This window comes from Castanea sativa, chromosome 2, assembly GCF_040712315.1.
Source record: "Castanea sativa cultivar Marrone di Chiusa Pesio chromosome 2, ASM4071231v1".
NCBI lineage: Eukaryota > Viridiplantae > Streptophyta > Magnoliopsida > Fagales > Fagaceae > Castanea > Castanea sativa.
The window spans coordinates 46,299,488-46,319,515 of NC_134014.1; the positions used below are offsets into that span (position 1 = coordinate 46,299,488).

Below are 20,028 nucleotides of genomic sequence, written 5' to 3' on the forward strand. Positions count from 1 at the left end.
AATCCAATTAAATTATAAATTATGATTATATATATATAATGAGAAACTATTACATATTTTAGAAATCTATGGTTTAAAAATGGTGTAACCCAATACAATGCATAATTTCAACATTTTCTTTAAAAAAATGTATAATTTAAACCATGTAATTATGATTATTTTTAATTATACCCGTATATATGTATGAGATTACATATTAATTTATGTAATATACAATGACTATGTGTGGTCCATTACTAACTAGGTAATATATATATAACCAAAACTTAGAGAAAGTTAAATCAAAATCAAAATTGGATTTTCCTTTTGTTAGCTTTCCATACAAATTAAATTGTTTAGACTTTTGCTGTTGTTTTTTTCTCTAAACTAATGAGCATATTTTTCATATATTTTGTATGTGAAGATCTTGAACCTTAAAAATTGTAATTGAGCTAAACAATCTCATGCACCCATCCCCATTCGATTTAGAAGATACTATCGGACTAATCTATTCTTTTAATTTTGTGTTGTAATCAATAGGAATTCATGTGCAATGATTGTGAATTAATATTGTATATGCAATATCCAATAATGATTTTCAAAATTATATACATAATAACAATATAATGAGAAACTTTACATAACTAATATATATATATATATATATATATATATATATATATCATGAAAATTACAAGAAAAAATTATTTTAGTACCTCTAAATAATCTGGTCAAACTAATGTCCTATATGTTTAATAGCCCATGCTAATATCAATAGCACAACTTCTACATACTAACACACACATACACACATATATATTAGTAGGAAAAGTTAATAGAAAAACCAATTAGGTTCTAAATTGGATTTCAATTGTTGTCTAATTTTTGCCACGTGTCCTATTTAGGTTTTTTTTTTTTTTTTTTGGTTCTAAGTGAGTTAATGACATGTAAAAGACAAAAAGTCTGATATAAATAAATCATTAAAAACCCAATAAAGAAAAAAGAAAAAAGAAATAAAGAGTAAATTAATGTGTATATCCAAAAAAATTAAAATAAAAAAATAAAAGAGAGAGAGAGAGAGAATATTGTCGGGATAAAAGGTCCAGAAATGTGTAGTGGGCCTTGTCCGAGGACACTTAGTAGTCTGAGGACAAATAGACGTTGGTGAAGGGGTATGAATTAGTGGGTTATGAAAATTTTATGACTATAAGAATCTGGGAAGGTAGTCCAAGGAGGAATGCCTCCTCGGCTAATCAAAGTAGAGATCAGAAGGTGTGGTCTGCCATCAAGAGCAACACTCCAGAGGATTCTATTGATAAGGATAAACATCATGAAAACATAGGACAAAGAGAAACTAAAAAATATCTAAGAGAAAGTTGTTACCACCACATTGAATGCTCTGCAACTAACTCTCTAGTCACATTAATGTGGAAGTGATACTTGAACAGTGATATTCAGCCTTACAACTACTCCCAAAGATTTCAGGAAGGTGCTGATGAGACAAGGATCAAACTCAGCAACTTGACCTACATGTGGAGGGTGGAGATGAAAAGAGGAAGACAATATAAGAGAGAAAGAAGCCTTTTATAAGGGGATCTATCTAAGAATCTGTAGAAAAAATATTGTAACAACGAGAGTTGAAATTGTAATCAAGTCTAAAAGATATATATTCAAGACCCGTTCACCTCAGACTTGGCCGAGGAAGGATTCTTTTGCAAAAAGCTTACTTTTCTCTGTTTTCATATCATTTTTAGTTCATATTGAACATTGTTCATTCTACTAGAGCCTAGTTTTCGACCCATTCTCTACAAATTTATTGTATTGGGCTCTTTGGGTCTTAATTGACTTATAAACCAAATCTTGTCCTTACAAATATAATTTGAATATATATATATATATATATATATATATATATATCTCTCTCTCTCTCTCTCTCTCTCTCTCTCTCTCTCTCTCTCTCTCTCTCTCTCTCTCTCTCTCTCTCTCTCTCTCTCTCTCTTACGTGACATTCAATAGACACCCACACAACACCAAATCAGTCAATTCAATCTAATATCCAATGAATATGGGGTACGGAATATCTAAATCAAAGAAAAACTAAGGTCAATGTGTAATTTGTTTATTTGTTTGATGCATTGATTTCTAAAATGGAACATTATGGATTGCTAATCGCTAAAACACCCTTGGCTTTGATTATATCAATAAGAGTTGCCAATCCAACTATAGGATCAATCCATTTGCTAATTAGATATTGTATTAACAAATTTAATAGATGCAGTGGGTGATGGTCAAGCTATATGATTTGTAATTATTTTAAAGTGGACCTAAAACTCATGACTTTCCTCTCGGATGTTTATCTAATCTTCATTATTTGGTTAGTTAGGGTAAAAGTATAATATGAGTTGCACCAAAATAGTTTGACTAAAGCTAGTTTCTCAAGTTGTGCCTTTGGGTTATAATCAATCGATCTCAAACATTACATAATCAAATTTCCACCTTTTGTAATTGTATGAGTTTGATAGCTATGATTATGGGTTAACTTGAAAGTATATGGTACATCTTTCCCATGAACAAGAATTTAATTATGAATATGATATTGTATTGACACATGAATTAAGTGTACATAGTTAAATTATATGGGATGTTAATTATGCTTGATTTTAGCTTGGTGCAAATAGGCTCGAGAACATCATTGGGGTTAATTTTTTATTTTACTTAATCATTGGGGTATGCTAATATAGATGTAAAATGCAAAACTTAGGCTCATACACATAATGTTTAAGTTTAGAACTAAAATCGGATTACTTTCTTTAGCCAAAAAAAAAAAAAAAAAGATTCGTGTTACTTTCTTCTCAAAAAAAAAAAAAAAAAAAAATTAGGATTACTTGAAAATATAGCTTTTTTTTAAGGTCATATGAAAAATATTTAAGTCAATAAACTATCACATAGATACCAAATCAATCTTCCTTTTGGAGTGTGTGTGTGTGTATATATATATATAATTGAATTCAAATGGCTCCTATAGAAAATATCTCTAAAACCTCCAAATTAATATAAATACCCCTGAAAATATACAAAATAACTGAAGCAAATTCAATCCCCTAAATTGACCAAAATATCATTTGAAAAACCTCCAAAATTATAGATTTACCCTACAATCTTGAAAATGACTAAAATATCTTCGAACTTAAAAAAATCTCTAGCATGCCTATCACATTGAAGATGTGTGTTAATAATAAAAACACATCTTGGAATTATTAGTTGCACATGATAAATAATAGAATTACTGAGATGTGGTCATTTGAGCCAAAAGGATCTATGGTTCTATAAATAACCAATTGTAACATGTTTCCTATTCATTGAATAAGTGCTAAATTGTCCTTAGACTTGATTGTCTTTTACTTGGAGGAAGAAACCTTCTCGAAGATATCTCAATTCTCAATTGGAGAAGGCAACTCTCTCAAAGTAGTCACAACCCATTCCATCTTTGAATTCATCCATATGCATACACTCAAACCATTTTAATTCCTTCTACCATTAACCCTCCATTTTCCATTCCAAAATCCCATTGCATTACCTTCAATCCTTAAGCCATTTTTCCTCACAAATCTATCCAAAATCACATATTTCACACTTTTGCACTCAATCACAATCATACTAAATAACCCTTGAAACCATATTCCCTTAATCTTTAAATTCAAAATTCTAGTTGGATTCCCTTGAGAAACCCCAAACATTATTGTGTTCTTAACACGAATCCTTAACGCTGGTAAAATTATTCAAGTTGGTTTGAATGTTAATTTGGATACTATAAATGTCATGTGAAGGAACTCATTTGCAATAAAAAAGTTTATATGGCTTGAAAATTACACATTATAATGACGTTGCTGTTGTTTTAAGTCATTCCATCCATTGGCATTTGAAAAACACCTTTAGCACTCTTAAAACAAAACTATTTCATACTATAAAAAGAAAAAGTTACTGGTGTATTTCAAACAACAATAGATAGAAAGATTAAAATGACAATGTTATCAAAGTTAATGAATTAAAATGACGAACTTTAAACTGAGTGGAATAAAATGATTATTCACCAAACTTATAGGGAGTAAATTGTATTTTTGTAATCGAAAAAAAAAGTCACATTTCACAAACTTTTAAAACTCTATGGGAAAAGAAGACAAATTTGAAGGATTAAAATGATAAAATCTTTAAAATTTAATTGCTATTTTTGAAACTCAAAGGATCAAATTGAAAAAAATCTAAAAGTTTGGACATGAATAGATTAAAGGATAAAAGATTACTTGCCCAATTGTCCAAATCACAGGACTTATATATATTCGGTGACTATTGCATATCCCTTCCTCTCTCTAGTTACTCTTGCCGATTCACTCACTCACTCACTCACATAGATTGCACAAAAGTTTTAGCAAAAAAATTTTGTTTTGGGTAAAATACTTTTCCTGTTTGTTTCCCAAGAAAGCTTTCAAGAACCATGATCATACACAAAGTATTGATTTCCTAAGCTTCTAAATTGGACTCTATCCAAGAAAATGTTCTTGAACAACATAATCTGATGGAGACTAGCGGCTCTGTTGCTGCCATGGCTACGAGAAGAGCCGGAACTGGAAGTCAAATTTCCACCTGTTGTAATTGTATGGATTTTTTTTTTTTTTTTTTTGATAGGAAAGACTGAAAATTTTTTATTACGTAAGGGATAAGTACATTGCTTCTTGAAGTACTAGAGATTCAATTATTGGAGGACTTTCCTCCATCCAAGTGATAAAACCATGAATACCCTTTGCATGTTGTGCCAATGCATGGGCAGACTTATTTCCCAGTCGTCCCACATGTTGGACTCTTACATTTCTAAACTCATGCAACTTGTGCTGGATGCTCTCAATGACATCATTCACTGTAGCAGGTGGTATGGTGGAGCCCAACAGAGCAGTAGAGATCACGTGGGAGTCAGTTTCAAAAATACTATCTTGTACGCCAACATCCCATGCAAACGAAACCGCTACATCCATAGCCTTTGCTTCAGCTTCCAAGGGACCCAATGGCAGGTGTATATGCTGACCGAGGGCTGTGATGACTGCTCCTGCATGGTCCCGAATCACTGTACCTATGGGTTTGAATGCTATGATTATGGGTTGAAACTTGAAAGCATATGGTACATCTTTCCCATGAACAATAATAGATGAATTTAATTATGAATATGATATTGTGTTGACACATGAATTAAGTGTACAAAGTTAAATTATACGGGATGTTAATTATGCTTTATTTTAGCTTGGTGCAAATAGGCTCGAGAACATCATTGGAGTTAGTTTTTTATTTTACTTAATCATTGGGGTACGCTAATATAAAGGTAAAATGCAAAACTTAGGCTCGCACACATAATGGTTAAGTGTAGAACTAGACTTGGACTACTTGAAAATATAGATTTTTTTTCAAGGTCGTATGAAAAAAATATTTAAGTGAATAACGATCACACATATACGTACCACATCAATCTTCCTTTTGGAATATGTATATATAAATATAAAATTAAATTCTAATGGCTCCTCAACTAGGAAATATCTCTAAAACCTCCAAATTAATATAAACACCCTTAAAATATACAAAATAACTGAAACACCTTCAATCCTCCAAATTGACAAAAATTTCATTTGAAAACCTCCAAAATTATAGATTTACCCTACAATCTTGAAAATGGTTAAAATATCCTTAAACTTTAAAAATCCCTAGCATGCCTATCACATTGAACATGTGTTAATATGTGTTAATAATAAAAACATATGCTGAAATTATTAGTTGCATATGATAAATAATAGAATTATTGAGATGAGGTCATGTGAGAGGGGTTTATGATTCTATATAAATAACCAATTGTAATATGTTTCCTATTCATTGAATGAAGTGCCAAATTGTTCTTAGACTTTATTGTCTTTTACTTGGAGGAAGAAACCTCCTCGAAGATATCTCAATTCTCAATTGGAGATGGCAACTCTCTCAAAGTAGTCATAACCCATTCTCATCCATACACTCAAACCATTTTAATGCCTTCTACCATTAACCCTCCCTTTTCCATTCCAAAGTCCCATTGCGTTACCATCAATCCTTTAAGCCATTTTTCCTCGCGAATATATCCAAAATCACATATTTCACACTTTTGCACTCAATCACAATCAGACCAAATAATAACCCTTGAAATCTATTCCCTTAATCTTTATATTCAAAATTCTAGTTGAATTCTCTTGAGAAACCCCTAACACTATTGTGTTCTTAGTACGAAACCTTAACGTTGGTAAAATGATTCAAGTTGTTTTGAATGTTAATTTGGATACTAAATGTCATGTGAATGAACTCATTTACTAAAAAAAAAAAAGTTTATGTGATTTGAAAACTACACATTAATTAAAACGAGGTCACTGTCAACTTAGTCATTCTATCAATTGCTATTTGAAAAATGCCTTAAACACTCTTAAAATGAAACTATTTCATACCATAAAAAGAGAAAGATATTAGTGTATTTCAAACAACAATAGACAAAAAGATTAAAATAACAACGTTGTCAAAGTTAATAAATTAAAATGACGAACTTTAAACTGAGTGGAATGAAATGATTATCCACAAAACTTATAGTAAGTAAATTGTATTTTTGTGATTGAAAAAAGAGAGAGTCACATTTCACAAACTTTTAAAACTCTATGTACTAAATTGGGAAAGAAGACAGGTTTGAAGGATTAAAATGATAAAATCTTTAAAAAAATTGCTATTTTTGAAACTCAAAGGATCAAATTGAAAAAAAAATTGAAAAGTTTGGACACGAATAAATTAAAGGATAAAAGATTGCTTGCCCAATTGTCCCGTCCACAAGACATATATATTCGGTGACTGTTGTATATCCCTTCCTCTCTCCAGTCACTTTCCCGCCGATTCACTCACTCACTCTTATAAATTGCACTGACGTTTTAGCAAAAAAGAAAGTTAGGGTTCAAATACTTTTTCCTGTTTGTTTCAGCTTTGAAGAACCATGATCATACTCAAAGAATTGATTTCCTGAGCTTCTGAATTGGACTCTTATTCAAGAAAATGTTCTTGGACAGCATAGTCCGACGGAGACTAGCGGCTCTGTTGCTGCCATGGCTGCGAGACGAGCCGGAACTGGAAGTCAAATTAGGGTTCATAAATTCTCAGGCGGTCGCCAAGAACCTGCGGTTCAACACTTCGGTTCTCAACGAGCTCATCGTCGACGATCCCGCTCGCTTTTGTTTCAAAGACGTCACCGTCGAATCGCTCAGCATACGGTTCTCGAGCTGGTCTGAAACCGCCTTCGCAATCGAAGTTCGCGGCGTCAATGTCACACTATCAGCCGGGTGAGTCATTGCACTTTTTTTCTCTCTCTGTGCGCGCGCGCGCGCTTTCAATTGTGTGAAATGTGAATGATATTTTGGGAATTTTTTTACTTGAAGGGATTTGAATGAAGAAAGGTATTCGATAAAGGTTGGGAAAGCAAAGGATACGTTTTTAGAGGATATGAAGAAGAGCCTTTCTATGCTTGATCCTGAGGTATTTGCATTACATTGCTATGTTTCTTTAATTCTTTAGAGAATAAAATATGTTACATTTACACTATTGGTATGATATATATAATAATTGAAGTAATGAGTGAGCTATAGTGAGTAATTAAAGCTTCTTGAGAAATATAACTAGTGTCATGTTCTTGAGAATGAGCTATTGAATGTTGAGAGAGTTTTCATACTTGCTAGTATACTTAACATATAGCAATTCTTCTCTTTCACTCACCTATGTGGGTGCAGAGACGTTCAGGTTCAAATCTCCCCTCCCCCAACTATCGAATTATTTAAAAAAAATAAAAATTTATTTATAAAACATGTGGGTGAAAGCTGTGTGCATTGATCATTACTGCTGATGCTTTTATTTGACTTCAGGGTAGTGCTTTGCATGGTGCCCTTGAAAGGATCTTTCCCACCAGTTCTTCAAGAAGTCAGTTTAGAACATCTTTTTGGAATCTTATACTCAAACATTGTCGGCTTCAAATGTGTGATATTAGACTGCAAGTGCAGTTCCCTGTTTTAAATGATTGGTTTACATGTGCATCGGAAATGAAGGAGCTTAATGCAGAATCTCAGTATCGTACACATGGCTGTCTTTTTAGAGGGCTTTGTGGTGCAATTTTTCTACCTTTGAAAAAGATTTCTTGTACTGTCAGTGGCAATGGTTTTGAGATTAGCTTCAAGAGAGGAGATTGGATAAACCGTGTTTTGCTTTCAACAGATATGTTCACTTATATTAAATTGGATGATCTTCAGCTTGTGGACTTCGATCTTAGGGTTCCAAAATTAAGCTTGTTTTTTTCACCAGCTGATCTTTCTATGTATTCAGCAATGGGTAAAATATCATCTATTGAATCCAAGCCTGCTAGAGATGGTAGACAACTATGGCAATTAGCTGCAAGAAAATTTGGCCATGTGTCTTCTGCTCCTAGAATATCATTCCATAAACTAGTTGTTGTTGTTTGTCTTTGGCTACGTTATGTCAATGCTTATGAGCATTTCTTGTCATTGGTTGGATATCCTTCTGATCACTTTTTAGAAAGATCCTGTACTGAGATGTCCAAGGGAAAAACGTTCTTGAGTTCTATCAAATACCATTGGAAGGTGATCTGTGATACTGAGAAAGAGCTGCCTGCTGAAGCTATTGCACGGGCGCGGCGAATTGCCCGTTACAGAGCAGCTTTGAATGTTCATAGTGTCAGAGATACTAGCATGGAATCTGTTGTCACTAGTCACTTCAGGTTTCTTTGCAAGATTGTTGAACTACTAGCATGTATTTTGAAACTCATATGCAATGTATTCCATGCCATTGAAAAATTCTTACGTTTGAGGAAAGTTTTGGCGCAAGATCAAAGAAATGGTGGAGATTGTGGAACCGTCTTTGAAGACCCCTATGCACGCAGTTGCTTCGTTTTGAACCTTGGGAGACTTGTAATTACTATTTGTCAAATGAATGAATGTCAACCTTCTGTGAACGAGAGGTTAGAATCACATATTGGGATCTCATATTCCAATTCCCTCTCATTCTGTCTTTCAATTGAAAAATTGTTATTAGTATATGTACAAAACACTTGTGAACATTCTGTCCTTCTATCCTGTGGGCAATTGAAGGTTAACTCATCATCATCTTTTATGGAAGCCTCTGACGGGGAAAGCAGTTCAAAAAGTTATCCTAATTCTGTGGAAGGGCATAGGATGGAAAGAGTTGATGATCTTAAATCTATTTTGTGGGGTGAGCCACCACAATCATTTGTCTTTTCAGAAATTAGTAATACCGTTGCTGCTGATGATGTTGAAGGTACTTGCATACTGATCCTGAACAATATTCTGAGGGAAATGTGGTTGAGATGGAGAAGAGCTTGCTTAGAATTTGAAGAACGTGATATTCAGTATTCAGAGAATCCATGCCTTATCTGTGAGATCAAAAGCTCTTTGACATATCCAGTCCTCAAGAATCAAGATTCTGGATTTTGGAAATGCAGTTTGATACTAGGAAAGTTGAATTTGGCTTTGGGATTTTCATCATTACTATCATTATCTCTGCTTCTTAGGCAGGTACAAGACACTCTTAGTAGGACTAAGGACAATGTGAGAGCAATGGTTCTTTCATGTTCACCAAGAGGAGTTAATGTTCAACCAGAAATCCGCGAGGATAGTAAATACAAGTTCAATGGTAGGGGAATGAAGACAGCCTTGCTTAGAATTCCTGAAAAACACATTGAACTTGGAATATTTATAGCTGGTTCTCATATCCATATATCATTGGGAAAAGAGTTTGATGGTTTGAATAAAGACATAAATCATGTAGTTAATCAGGATGATTTTCACCTTGTGTTTGATCTTCATAACATTGAAGTTGCTGTTTGGCCAACGTCCAGATCTGATCTGGTATCATTGACTGGGTCCCTGGGTTCTGATGATGCAGAAAAGAAACATCTCTTGTTGAAAGAGCCTCAGATGATTGATATTCCCAAATTAGATAATGAAAAGTATGTATCTGAAGGGTGTGTTTCACTTGACTTATATCTGCGGGTTATTGGTTTAGATGCTTATGTGGAGGACTTAGCAGAGAAACAACAAAGTCAAGTTGAAGTTAATTTGGAGGACTTAGCAGAGAAGCAACAAAGTGATGTTTTGGCATTAAAACCCATGATAGTCCGCTTATCATCTGTCAGGTACAATTTTTGTATCTAGTTTTGCTTTACTTGATTGTTGCTCAGATGAACTCAGCAATGCCCTATCTGTTATTTCTAGTTATTTTCTTCTCTACATCATGTTCATTTGCATTATTGATTTTATTTTTATATTATAATTGATAAGTTACCACTTGTACCTAAAACTTAAGCTGTTACTAAATAGCGAATTTAATTATTTAACAATTGTTCTAATTCTTCATCTCATGTATAGGCCCCACTCCCCCTTAATAAGTGAGGGTCAACATAATAGTTTTTAACTTGATATCTTGGAGGTAGAGTGGAGACATTGTTTGAACTTTGGACCGCTTACTTTGATACCATGATATATCACTTGTCTCAAAAGTTTAACTTACTCTGATACTATGATGTATCACTTGTCTCAAAAGGTTAACTTATTAAAAAGTGGTTAATTTAATCATTTAACAATTATTCAAACCATAATGAAACTTGCTTTAGGTACTTATATCAAGAAAAAAAAAACTTAATGCTGTAACTTTTAATTTCAAATTTGTTTTTATTTTTATTGGATATTCCTTAGTATGATTTTGATATGTGGCAATTTTTAGAAAAATTAAATTGAAAATTGTAGTTTAATTACACAGTAATGAATGGATTCTTAGGTTTTGATGACATCAACTTATACTTACCTCTCATCATTTGTAGACATGGCTAAATGCACATTTCTGACATCCATTTTAATGCTATATGGAATTCTCTGAATGTGGAACCATTAATTGTGGAATTTCTTTATAATCAACTATTTCTATTTAAGTTTTTGGGTACTACTAATATTAGGTAGCATAATTGTTGAAAATGTCAAGATTCAAACTCTCTCTTTGTTGGGGTTTCTAATGTACCCTAATGGATATTTTATTACTCTTAAATAGTCATTAATGGGTAAATACATGTATCCCTTATGAGTGGCAAAATAAAAAAGTAATACATTGAACTATATTATATATTCCAACACTCCCCCTCAAGCTGATACAAAGATATTTCTAGCCTGCTTAAAATAGTATGAAAGATTGGTGTGGACACAAGATATAGGCCTCCAATTATACAAATTTATAGGTGTAGACGTGCAAAGAAGATATAGGCTTCCAATTAAACAAATTTATAGGTGTAGACGTGCAAAGAAGATATAGGCTTCCAATTAAACAAATTTATGGGTGTTGACGTACAAAGAAGATGATTGCCAATTTGTGGCCTTCTGGATGGAGCTTGCTATTAAGCACCGATGTTCAACATTAAGTCCATATCTCTACATATTAGTGATGGACGAGCTCACCAATTGATTCAAGAGAAGGTCCTTCGGTGTATGTTTTTTCTTTTGCAAATGATATAGTTTTAGTGGATGGAACTAGAAGTGCAGTTAATGTTAGGTTAGAAATTTGGTGGGATGTTCTAGAACCCAAAGGATTTCGATTAAGTAGGACTCTAGGACTAAAACAAAGTGCATATAATATACATTTATATTTTTTGATAATTTGATAGTTGATGGACGGGAATTTGAACCTTGGACATCTTTATTGCAAACACCAGGAAGTGCCAATTGAGCTATATAAGGCTCATGGCACATGGAATGTAAGTTTTGTAAAATTAGAAGCAGTGATGAAGGACTGGTAAGACTTGATGGTTGGGAGATACAAAAGAGTGGGTGCTTTTGATCTTGGATCAATAGTCCATTAAATAGAGAGAAATAGTAGGGTGGATGAAGTGGAAAAGCGCACTAGAATTCTGTGTGATTGTAAAATTCCTATTAAGTTAAAGACAATTTTATAAGATTGCTATAAGATCAGTTATACTCTATGGTGCTTTATGGTGGGCTGGTAAGAAGCAACGTATTCATAAAATGAGTGTAACTAGAATGAGAATGTTAAGATGGATAGTGGAAATACATGGGAAGTTAGGATTTGAAAGATATGGGTGACACCTATTGATGAAAAAATGAAGGAAAGTTGCTTAAGATGGTTTGGTCACGTGCAGATGAGAGTGATTAATGCATCAGTAAGAGTAAGAGAGATTGAGATGATTCAAGTTGAGGGAACAAAAAAAAGGTAAAGGAAGACCAATAATAACATTAGTAGAAGTAGTTAAAAAGGATGTTTCAATTTAGGAAGTAGGAGAAGTTATGGCTTCAAAAAGAATAGAATGGAGGAAAAGAATACATATGGCTGACACTAACACACACTGTTGAGGATCCACACTTGACCTCAAAAAATGTGGGACTAAGGTTTTGTTATTGTTGTTAGTATTATTTTAATGGTCTGGTGCCAATTCTAGCCAACCCCAGGTGCTAACTCTTAGAGGTTTCCGTTGCTTGGTGCTGAATCCAAGCAGGCCTGCCTAAGTTGCTGACACCTAGTTCTCCTTTCTTTGTTTTCCTGTTTTTTGGTTTATTTTGGATTGTTTTGGTTTGTCCTGCGTTACATGTCTTGATTGTGAAAGAATTGCATTTGTATTGCAGGAATTATCTTCATTCATTTAGCACAGCTGTTGTAGCTTCCTCAGCAGCCTTTTGTGGGAAGGCTATGGGAATCACCATTTTATCATATATGGATGAGTTGTATGCTCTCTTTCAGGTGTTGTGATTTTCTATTGCCTAATGAAATTTGATTTTTAATTGACTTGTTTTAATGTACTCGTTTACTAATGCATACCTTCTTTTTTATTGAACATATCTTTAATTGAACTTCAACTTTCTGTTTCTTTATTTGTGGGGCTCGCCTCTTCTTAATGATGATAGTAGTTTCTGATGTTCTACACTATACACCTGTTACTTGTGAAGTTCTTCTTGAGCATGTCCTCTGCTGCAAGGACACAATCCTATAAACATATTTGTGGAAGAAAGTAGTCTTTAATGGTCTTTGTTTCAGTCTCAGGTTGTTAATCCAAATGTAATAATTATGGTAACTTCAAAATACTATGTATTTTCAGTGTTGGGTTCATTGTTGTACAAGTGACAAATTGTAATTTTTGACCAATGATCCTTGATCGAAGTGAGTGAATGTGTCTCTCTTTGTTAACAACTTTTCAATCTCTAACGGATATATTTTTCTTAGCATATGATGTACTGTATACTAAAAATTGGGTTTTGTGTATCATTACACCATGAGACTCAATGTAAGTTTTACATGTCATTGTTGTATGCTGTGTTTTTGCTATTTGGATCACTAAAAGTATATTAAGGTTGCTAAGGTGGTTTACTTTGGGTGAAATTCTATTACCAAAGTTAGATTTGGTGTTCAGGGGTGGTTAGGGGCCCATATGGGGTGGGTTTATGGACGTGTATTAGATGAGAATGGGATAGCTTTGCTCGCTTTATTTGATTTGACATTGGGGACTGCTCTAAAGTTAGATTCTGGCATGATTTGTGGCAAGGAGCAATTTGCCTCAAGGAGACATATCCTGAGCTGTTTCTTATAGTGCTGGATAGCGATGTTATGGTGGCAGATCATATAGAGTTTGGACATGACCAGCTGTATTGGAATCTCTCGTTTAATCATGCAATGCAGGATTGGGAAGTGGCAAACATGGGAGGATCTTTACAATTCAAAGATTCAACATAAGGAGGATGACAAATTGGTGTGGTCCCCTTCACCACAATAAGGCTTTCAAGTGAAGAGCTACTACAATTCTTTGCGAGAGGGTGGTGCAGATTTTCCTTGAAAAGGTATTTGGAAAGTTTGTGTCCCATTGATTGTGTTCTTTTCATGGTGTGTGATATTGGGGAGGATTTTGACAACAAATATTTTAAGAAGGGAGCGTAATAGATGGACGTTTGAGGATGTGGATCTTTCAGGAGACTAGTTGCTTGCTGCTTTCAGTGGTTCACTGTTTGATTGGTATTGGGCTTGGGGACTCACATCTAGTGATTCTCTCTCTCTGTTCATTGGTTCTTTTCTCACTTGTACATATTTTTGTTTTTGTTTTTTTTTTTCCCTTTATTCTTTGTACTTTTTGTCTTCTTTATGCCTTTTTTTTTTTTGCATAAAGTTGTTTTTTTGATAAACTTTTCTTACTTATAAATTTTTTTTTTTGAGAAGGGATTTAGTTGTTGTGGACTGGTTTCATGTGTAAATGAAATGGGGACGATGTGAATCATCTCTTTCTTCACTGTGCTGTGGTTGGGAAGTTGTGGTCCATGATATTTTGTTTGTTTGGTGTTTCTTGGGTTATGCAACTTTCAGTGAAAAAGTCATTGGTAAGTTGGAAGGGGAAGTTTGCTGGGAGGTATGGTGAGTGGTTCCTTTGTGTCTTATTTATAACTGGGAAGAACGAAGTGCTCGGTGCTTTGAGGGTCATGAATTGAGTGTGATGAATTTGAAATACTGGTTTTTGAAATCTTTATATGAGTGGACTTTGTTGTTTTTATCATTATCTGTAGAGGGATTCCTCGATTTCATGGATTCCTATTTCTGTACACAGCTTGTGTATTGGGGTTGCCCCCATTTAATAAAATTATTCAATAAATTCTATTACCGAAATTTGAAAAAGTTCAAACCACTCTAATTAAAATCCTATTACCAAAATATTCAAAAACAAATTTAAACTGAATTATTATATATACTTATTATGTTTTAATTAGATAACTTTGTTTGTGTTAGTGCTTAATGTCATATATTTTGTTCACAGTCAGTCCCTAGCCTAGAAAAAGGAGGGTTGCAGTAGGTTGGTGGCCAACACAATATTTAGTCACTCTATTATGAATGGATTTAGCTAACCCTAAAATTTTGTGACCAAGGTTTGGTTATTGTATTATATTTTAATCGTTTGTTATAATTTTTGGCCCTAGATGCTATGCTTATGCCATATGGCTCAATGTAAGGTTTATACATCATATGGCGTACTTCTACCATATGGTAATAAGTACATTAAAATTATCAAGATAATTTATTTTGGGTGAAGCACTATTGATAAAATTTTTAAAAAATAATTAAAGTATTAAAACACTATTTTTAAAAATTTCAAGAAATTTAAAAGAAGTTTTACTATTTATTTAAATAACATTAATGATTTATTATCATTTTTGGTTTTGTTAAAACTCAGCCTTTTATTTGTATTCTATTTTATTGTTTGATTTCACTGATATTATTGGTATATATTTTTTAATTTATGTACTAATTTTTATGAATGAGTGCTTTGCATGGTCATAGTACTAGTATAATTATTTTTTGAAGGTTACAACTAAAATAAAAGAATAAATTTTAAAAAAGTTTCATACCTTTGGGATAATTGTTTTTTAGATTATGGGATTAATATGGCACACAAATTGTCTTTGAGAAGTGCCATTATACTGCAAAAGGTTCATGTTCTGCTGAAATTTATTTTGTTAATTTCTATGTGCCAAATATTGTTGACTTCAGTGCTACAGAGTAACTGGGCTTTGATCTGTGACTAACCTTAAGCTATTGACATTTTATAAGTTTATGCATGTTTATGGGTATGGTCTGTGTGGTTATTTTCTTGAAACTAACAAATATTCCTAAACCCAACCCCCCCCCCCCCCCCCCACCAAGAAAAAGAAAAAAAAGATAAATGATTTCAGTATCATTTGCATTTAAGTCTCGCATCAACAGTTAGTATAGTTAGCAGAACCTTAGTTACGTGGGCACTGGGTGCATCCTGAACTCCCTTATCATTATTATTATTGAAGAATGCACTTACAATTGTATGGGAAAAAAAACTCTCTCTAATAGGGGACCAGTTTGGTTTGATTTTTCAATAAAATGTGTTTTTAACCTATGAAATTTATTTATTTGTTTATTTTTTAACTCAACAAAGGCCATAGACCAAATAATTTGAGTCAGCTGATAAATCCTTTATTGTCACAAGTTGTATCTAATATCCGGACTCATATTCATTACAAAATATTTTGCAAATTTCCACTATCTCTCTACCTTTCCCTTTTTCAGCCTTATTGTCCTTTTGGCACTTTCAGCTTTCTGGAAGTGGCTTGGTATATTTTGAAGGTGCCACAAGGCAGGAAGGTAGACAGCTGGAAAGATTCTTGGTGGAGTTCTGAGAAAAAGTGTGCTGGCTACAGCTTTAAGGCAGATATGCCCATGAGTAGAACTGAATGGCGAGAAATGGTTTGAGACCCTGATATGTTGGGACTTAATGCTCTGAGTTTTAATTTTAATTGTCTTGATGACCATGGGTTGTGATAGTTAACATAATGACTTCAAGAATGCCAGCTTCTGTTTCCATTGGAGTTATTGTTGTACTGTAATTGTCATTGTAATTCTTGTAGTTACTTTCTAATTAAGGATTGATAATTGGGTGAACAAAAGCTTTGACATCATGTGGTTGTTGTTGTTTTCATGTCCTTATGTTGTATTTGCATGTGTGTGTAATCCCATGAGTTCTTTGTACATGATTAAATTATTTATATTTTTTACCAATTTTGACCAAAGAATATTATTTTTGATAGGTGGTTGGAGGTTTATATTCTGCAGTATCACATGTTTACCATTGCTTTGATCCTAGTGGTCCTGTACCTCAAGAATATACCATGCAAGAGACTGCGCTTGCTGAACCTGAAAAAGAGGAGATAATAGTAGAAGGAGATCCCTTGATTTATGTTAGTGTGCTATTTAAAATATACGGAACCTTCAAACTCAAGTCAGTGGATATGGTTCTTCATGTTTCTAGGAGGAGCGAACATGTGGAGAGTTCCATGAAAATCTTTGATGCTTCAACTAGTAGAAAGTTCACTGAAGGTGGTTTGTCTGATTGTGGAATTTGGGCGTCTGTTCAGCAAACAAGCTTTGAGATACCTTGCAAAGAACAAATGGAAGTTCTCATAAATTTGTCAGGAATCCAGTCTGTTATTTTTAGATATCAGAATCAAATAGGAGAAAATACTGATCAGTCTGTACTGAAGGATCTGTGTCTGCAATCTCTTGGTAGCTTATATGAAATGTCACTTTCTACTTGCATGATTACTTTAAGGTTGGCTCCCCCTGAATATGCATCATATTCTGATAGTCCGAGCAACATTGTTGAAAATTCCACTTTGATGACTGATTCTGAAAAGCCAACTCATTGGTTATTCACAAATATTGAACTGAGTGAGGTTGTTATTGCAAGATGCTCACTAAAGAATGATCTGGTTGGAGCACATCGGTTGAATAAGCTTCAATCATCCCTTTCTGTTGGCAGTGAATTTCGAACAATCTCTTGGGAAATACAGGTGATAATTTGGTGGAGACTGGATTGGAGGAGAGCAATAATCTCCTTTACACTTCCCTTGCTGTATATATTGCTCATATGATTATTGTCGGAGACTTTTTTCTTATGCTTAAAGATGACTTTGCATTTTTAAAATGTCGTGCATATGAATGTTGGTTTCTTCTTAGCTAAATCATTAAGTTTCTGTGGTTTTAAAAAAAAAAAAATCATTAGTTTTCTGACTGTAGTGAAACTTGATAATATTGGGCAGGGTGGTTTTATTTTGCTTGAAACAACAGCTTTGGCAATGTTCGTTCATTGGCTTGCTTTGTATCTTCATTGTGTCAGAAATCTTATATCTGTCATTCAATCATCTGATAAAATCATAAAAAAAGCGGAGCATGAGGAGGATGTGAGTAGACTGGATGATCATTTTGTCAAGGACAATGGCCAAGAAATGCCCTGTGCATCTCAACATGGCAAAAAGGAAATGCTGGAAGCTTTTAAAATTGATGTGTCCCAATTTTCTCTTGTTCTCGTGATTGAAGATGAATCTGGTATGCTCCCCTTCTTTGGTCATAAGTTATAATTATGCCTAATATATCCAAATAATTATTTCACTAATGCAGGTGGTTTTCGGGAATTTGTGCTCGAGGTTGATGTCCAATTGAAATTTGAGTTGGCAAAAATGAGAAGAAAGCTCATATTTCATCTATCTCGGTTTTCAATCTTTTCTCAAGTCCTTCATGAAAGTGTGGAAAATGAAATCCAAATTCCTAATTTTTCATCTGTCACATCAATTAATATGTCTTGCTATGCATCTGGGGCTCCCGCTAAAGTATTTCAGCACAGAAATGTGATCCATCTTGATAATGAAGCAAGTTGCTCGAGGGATACTGTAGAAAATTGTGCATCTAAGAAATTCTGTTTAAGTCATCGGAAGTGTATCTTGGAACAGTTAGGTGCTTTTGTGGAAGTAGAGAAGCCAGAGAATGGTCCTTTGCACCAAAATCAGGTCTGGTTAGGTCATGGTTCAGTTTCCGGGTTTGATGTGAAAATTTCTCTTTCCGAAATACAGGTGAGGAATGCTTTATTTCCTCCTTTTTTTTTTTTTTTTTCATAAAGTTGTTATGAGTCCCCTTAGGCATCATAATTATTTCTTGTGCTGATACTTTGTCCAGAAAAATACATGCCTTAAACTTCTTTCTTACAAATATTAAGACATGTCTTACTGACTTTTACCTGCTATTGTTGCTTCAGATGATTTTGTCTACATTCTCAACCTTTTCTGGGTTATTTAGCCATGGAGCGACCAGCAAATCAAATGAAAGGATCTGGGCCAGTGGTCAGGAATCGGATGATAGTATGGAACTAATGGTTCCTAATGGTACTTCGCTTATCTAAACATTTAATTATGTTTCTTGAAAATTGGATGGAAGTTCAATTAATCACATCTATAATCTTTATAGGAGCAATTGTTGCAATTCAAGATGTTGACCAACACATGTACATTACCGTTGAAGAAAGAGATAATAAGTACAATTTAGTTGGTGCAGTTCATTATTCTCTTGTTGGAGAAAGGGCCCTTTTCAGGGTATGGAATTTCTAATGCTTTAATTTATGTTTAATGTAGGGGCCTGAGAAATACCACTTTCCAAAATTGAAGGATTATCTGTTTATAATGTGTTAGTGTATTACAAATATAGGTACTGAGCATACATATGCGAATCCATGCTCTGGTTTGCTGTTAAAGTTTTAAAATCTCAATTTAAAATATATGTTTCGGCACTAATGATGGCTATAGGATTTTGGCTATGCTCTTAGGTTTATTAATGGCGTTGAGACAGTGATTCTGTAATTATTGTGCATATGCTCTATTTGGGTACAATGCTGGTTTTGGGTCTTGTCATTCTGATGCAGTTCATTTTTAAAGCTAGTTGTTTACTAGTGCTTATGTTGTATGATAAGTAGTTCCTTTCACTTGTAACAGAGTTAGTTAGTTGAAAGATTGTTAGTGATAAGTGCAATAGCCTACTAGTTAGTTAGAGATGTTTGTTAGGCTTTGGCCAATCACATCGCAGCCACATGGTAGGTTCTTGTAACTAACTTTCTAGCTAATTAGCGGCTTGCCTATGTATATATAAATAAGTGAGGTTGCCCTCATTGTAAATAGTTGAATTTGAATCCAAGAATCTACCTATGAGGTATTATTCCAAGAGTGCTTCTTGAAGAGCTAGTTCATTTTTTCTTTTTTCTAAGCAACTTAGCTTTCTAAAACATCTTTCCTTTTCACCATTTTTTCTCCATCATAATTTGGTATCAGAGCTTGGGATCCTTAGGATTCAAGTTCGTTTGCAATTTGTTTCTTCATTTCCTATTGTCGAGAACCTATCTTGATTTTATTTTCTTTCCTCTACTAGTGAGCCTAAGAATTTGTGAAGATGGCACCAATAGTTTACAATAGAAGGAACAAGAAAGCTTTTGCAACACATGAACCTGAGGTGGAGGTTCATCCTGGGCAGCAGCCGCAACTACACCAAGAAGGAGAACCCCAAGTGACATTGGAGTAGACTGTGGAGCTGCTAAGGGGGAAGCTTGCT

General features: G+C 33.8%; 1 protein-coding gene across 2 annotated transcripts in view; it reads left to right on the plus strand.

The window, feature by feature from the left end:
* The first annotated feature begins 6,883 nt into the window (after positions 1–6,883).
* Positions 6,884–20,028, plus strand: part of LOC142623737 (uncharacterized) — a 47,403-nt gene continuing 34,258 nt past the window's right edge. For both annotated transcript variants that reach the window (XM_075797196.1, XM_075797197.1), the window contains exons 1-9: positions 6,884–7,358; positions 7,455–7,551; positions 7,935–10,234; positions 12,723–12,837; positions 16,689–17,450; positions 17,700–17,985; positions 18,058–18,506; positions 18,689–18,815; positions 18,898–19,022. In XM_075797196.1, the coding sequence (XP_075653311.1) occupies positions 7,075–7,358; positions 7,455–7,551; positions 7,935–10,234; positions 12,723–12,837; positions 16,689–17,450; positions 17,700–17,985; positions 18,058–18,506; positions 18,689–18,815; positions 18,898–19,022 (4,545 nt within the window). In that variant the 5' untranslated portion in view covers positions 6,884–7,074. The remainder of the gene's footprint in view (positions 7,359–7,454; positions 7,552–7,934; positions 10,235–12,722; positions 12,838–16,688; positions 17,451–17,699; positions 17,986–18,057; positions 18,507–18,688; positions 18,816–18,897; positions 19,023–20,028) is intronic.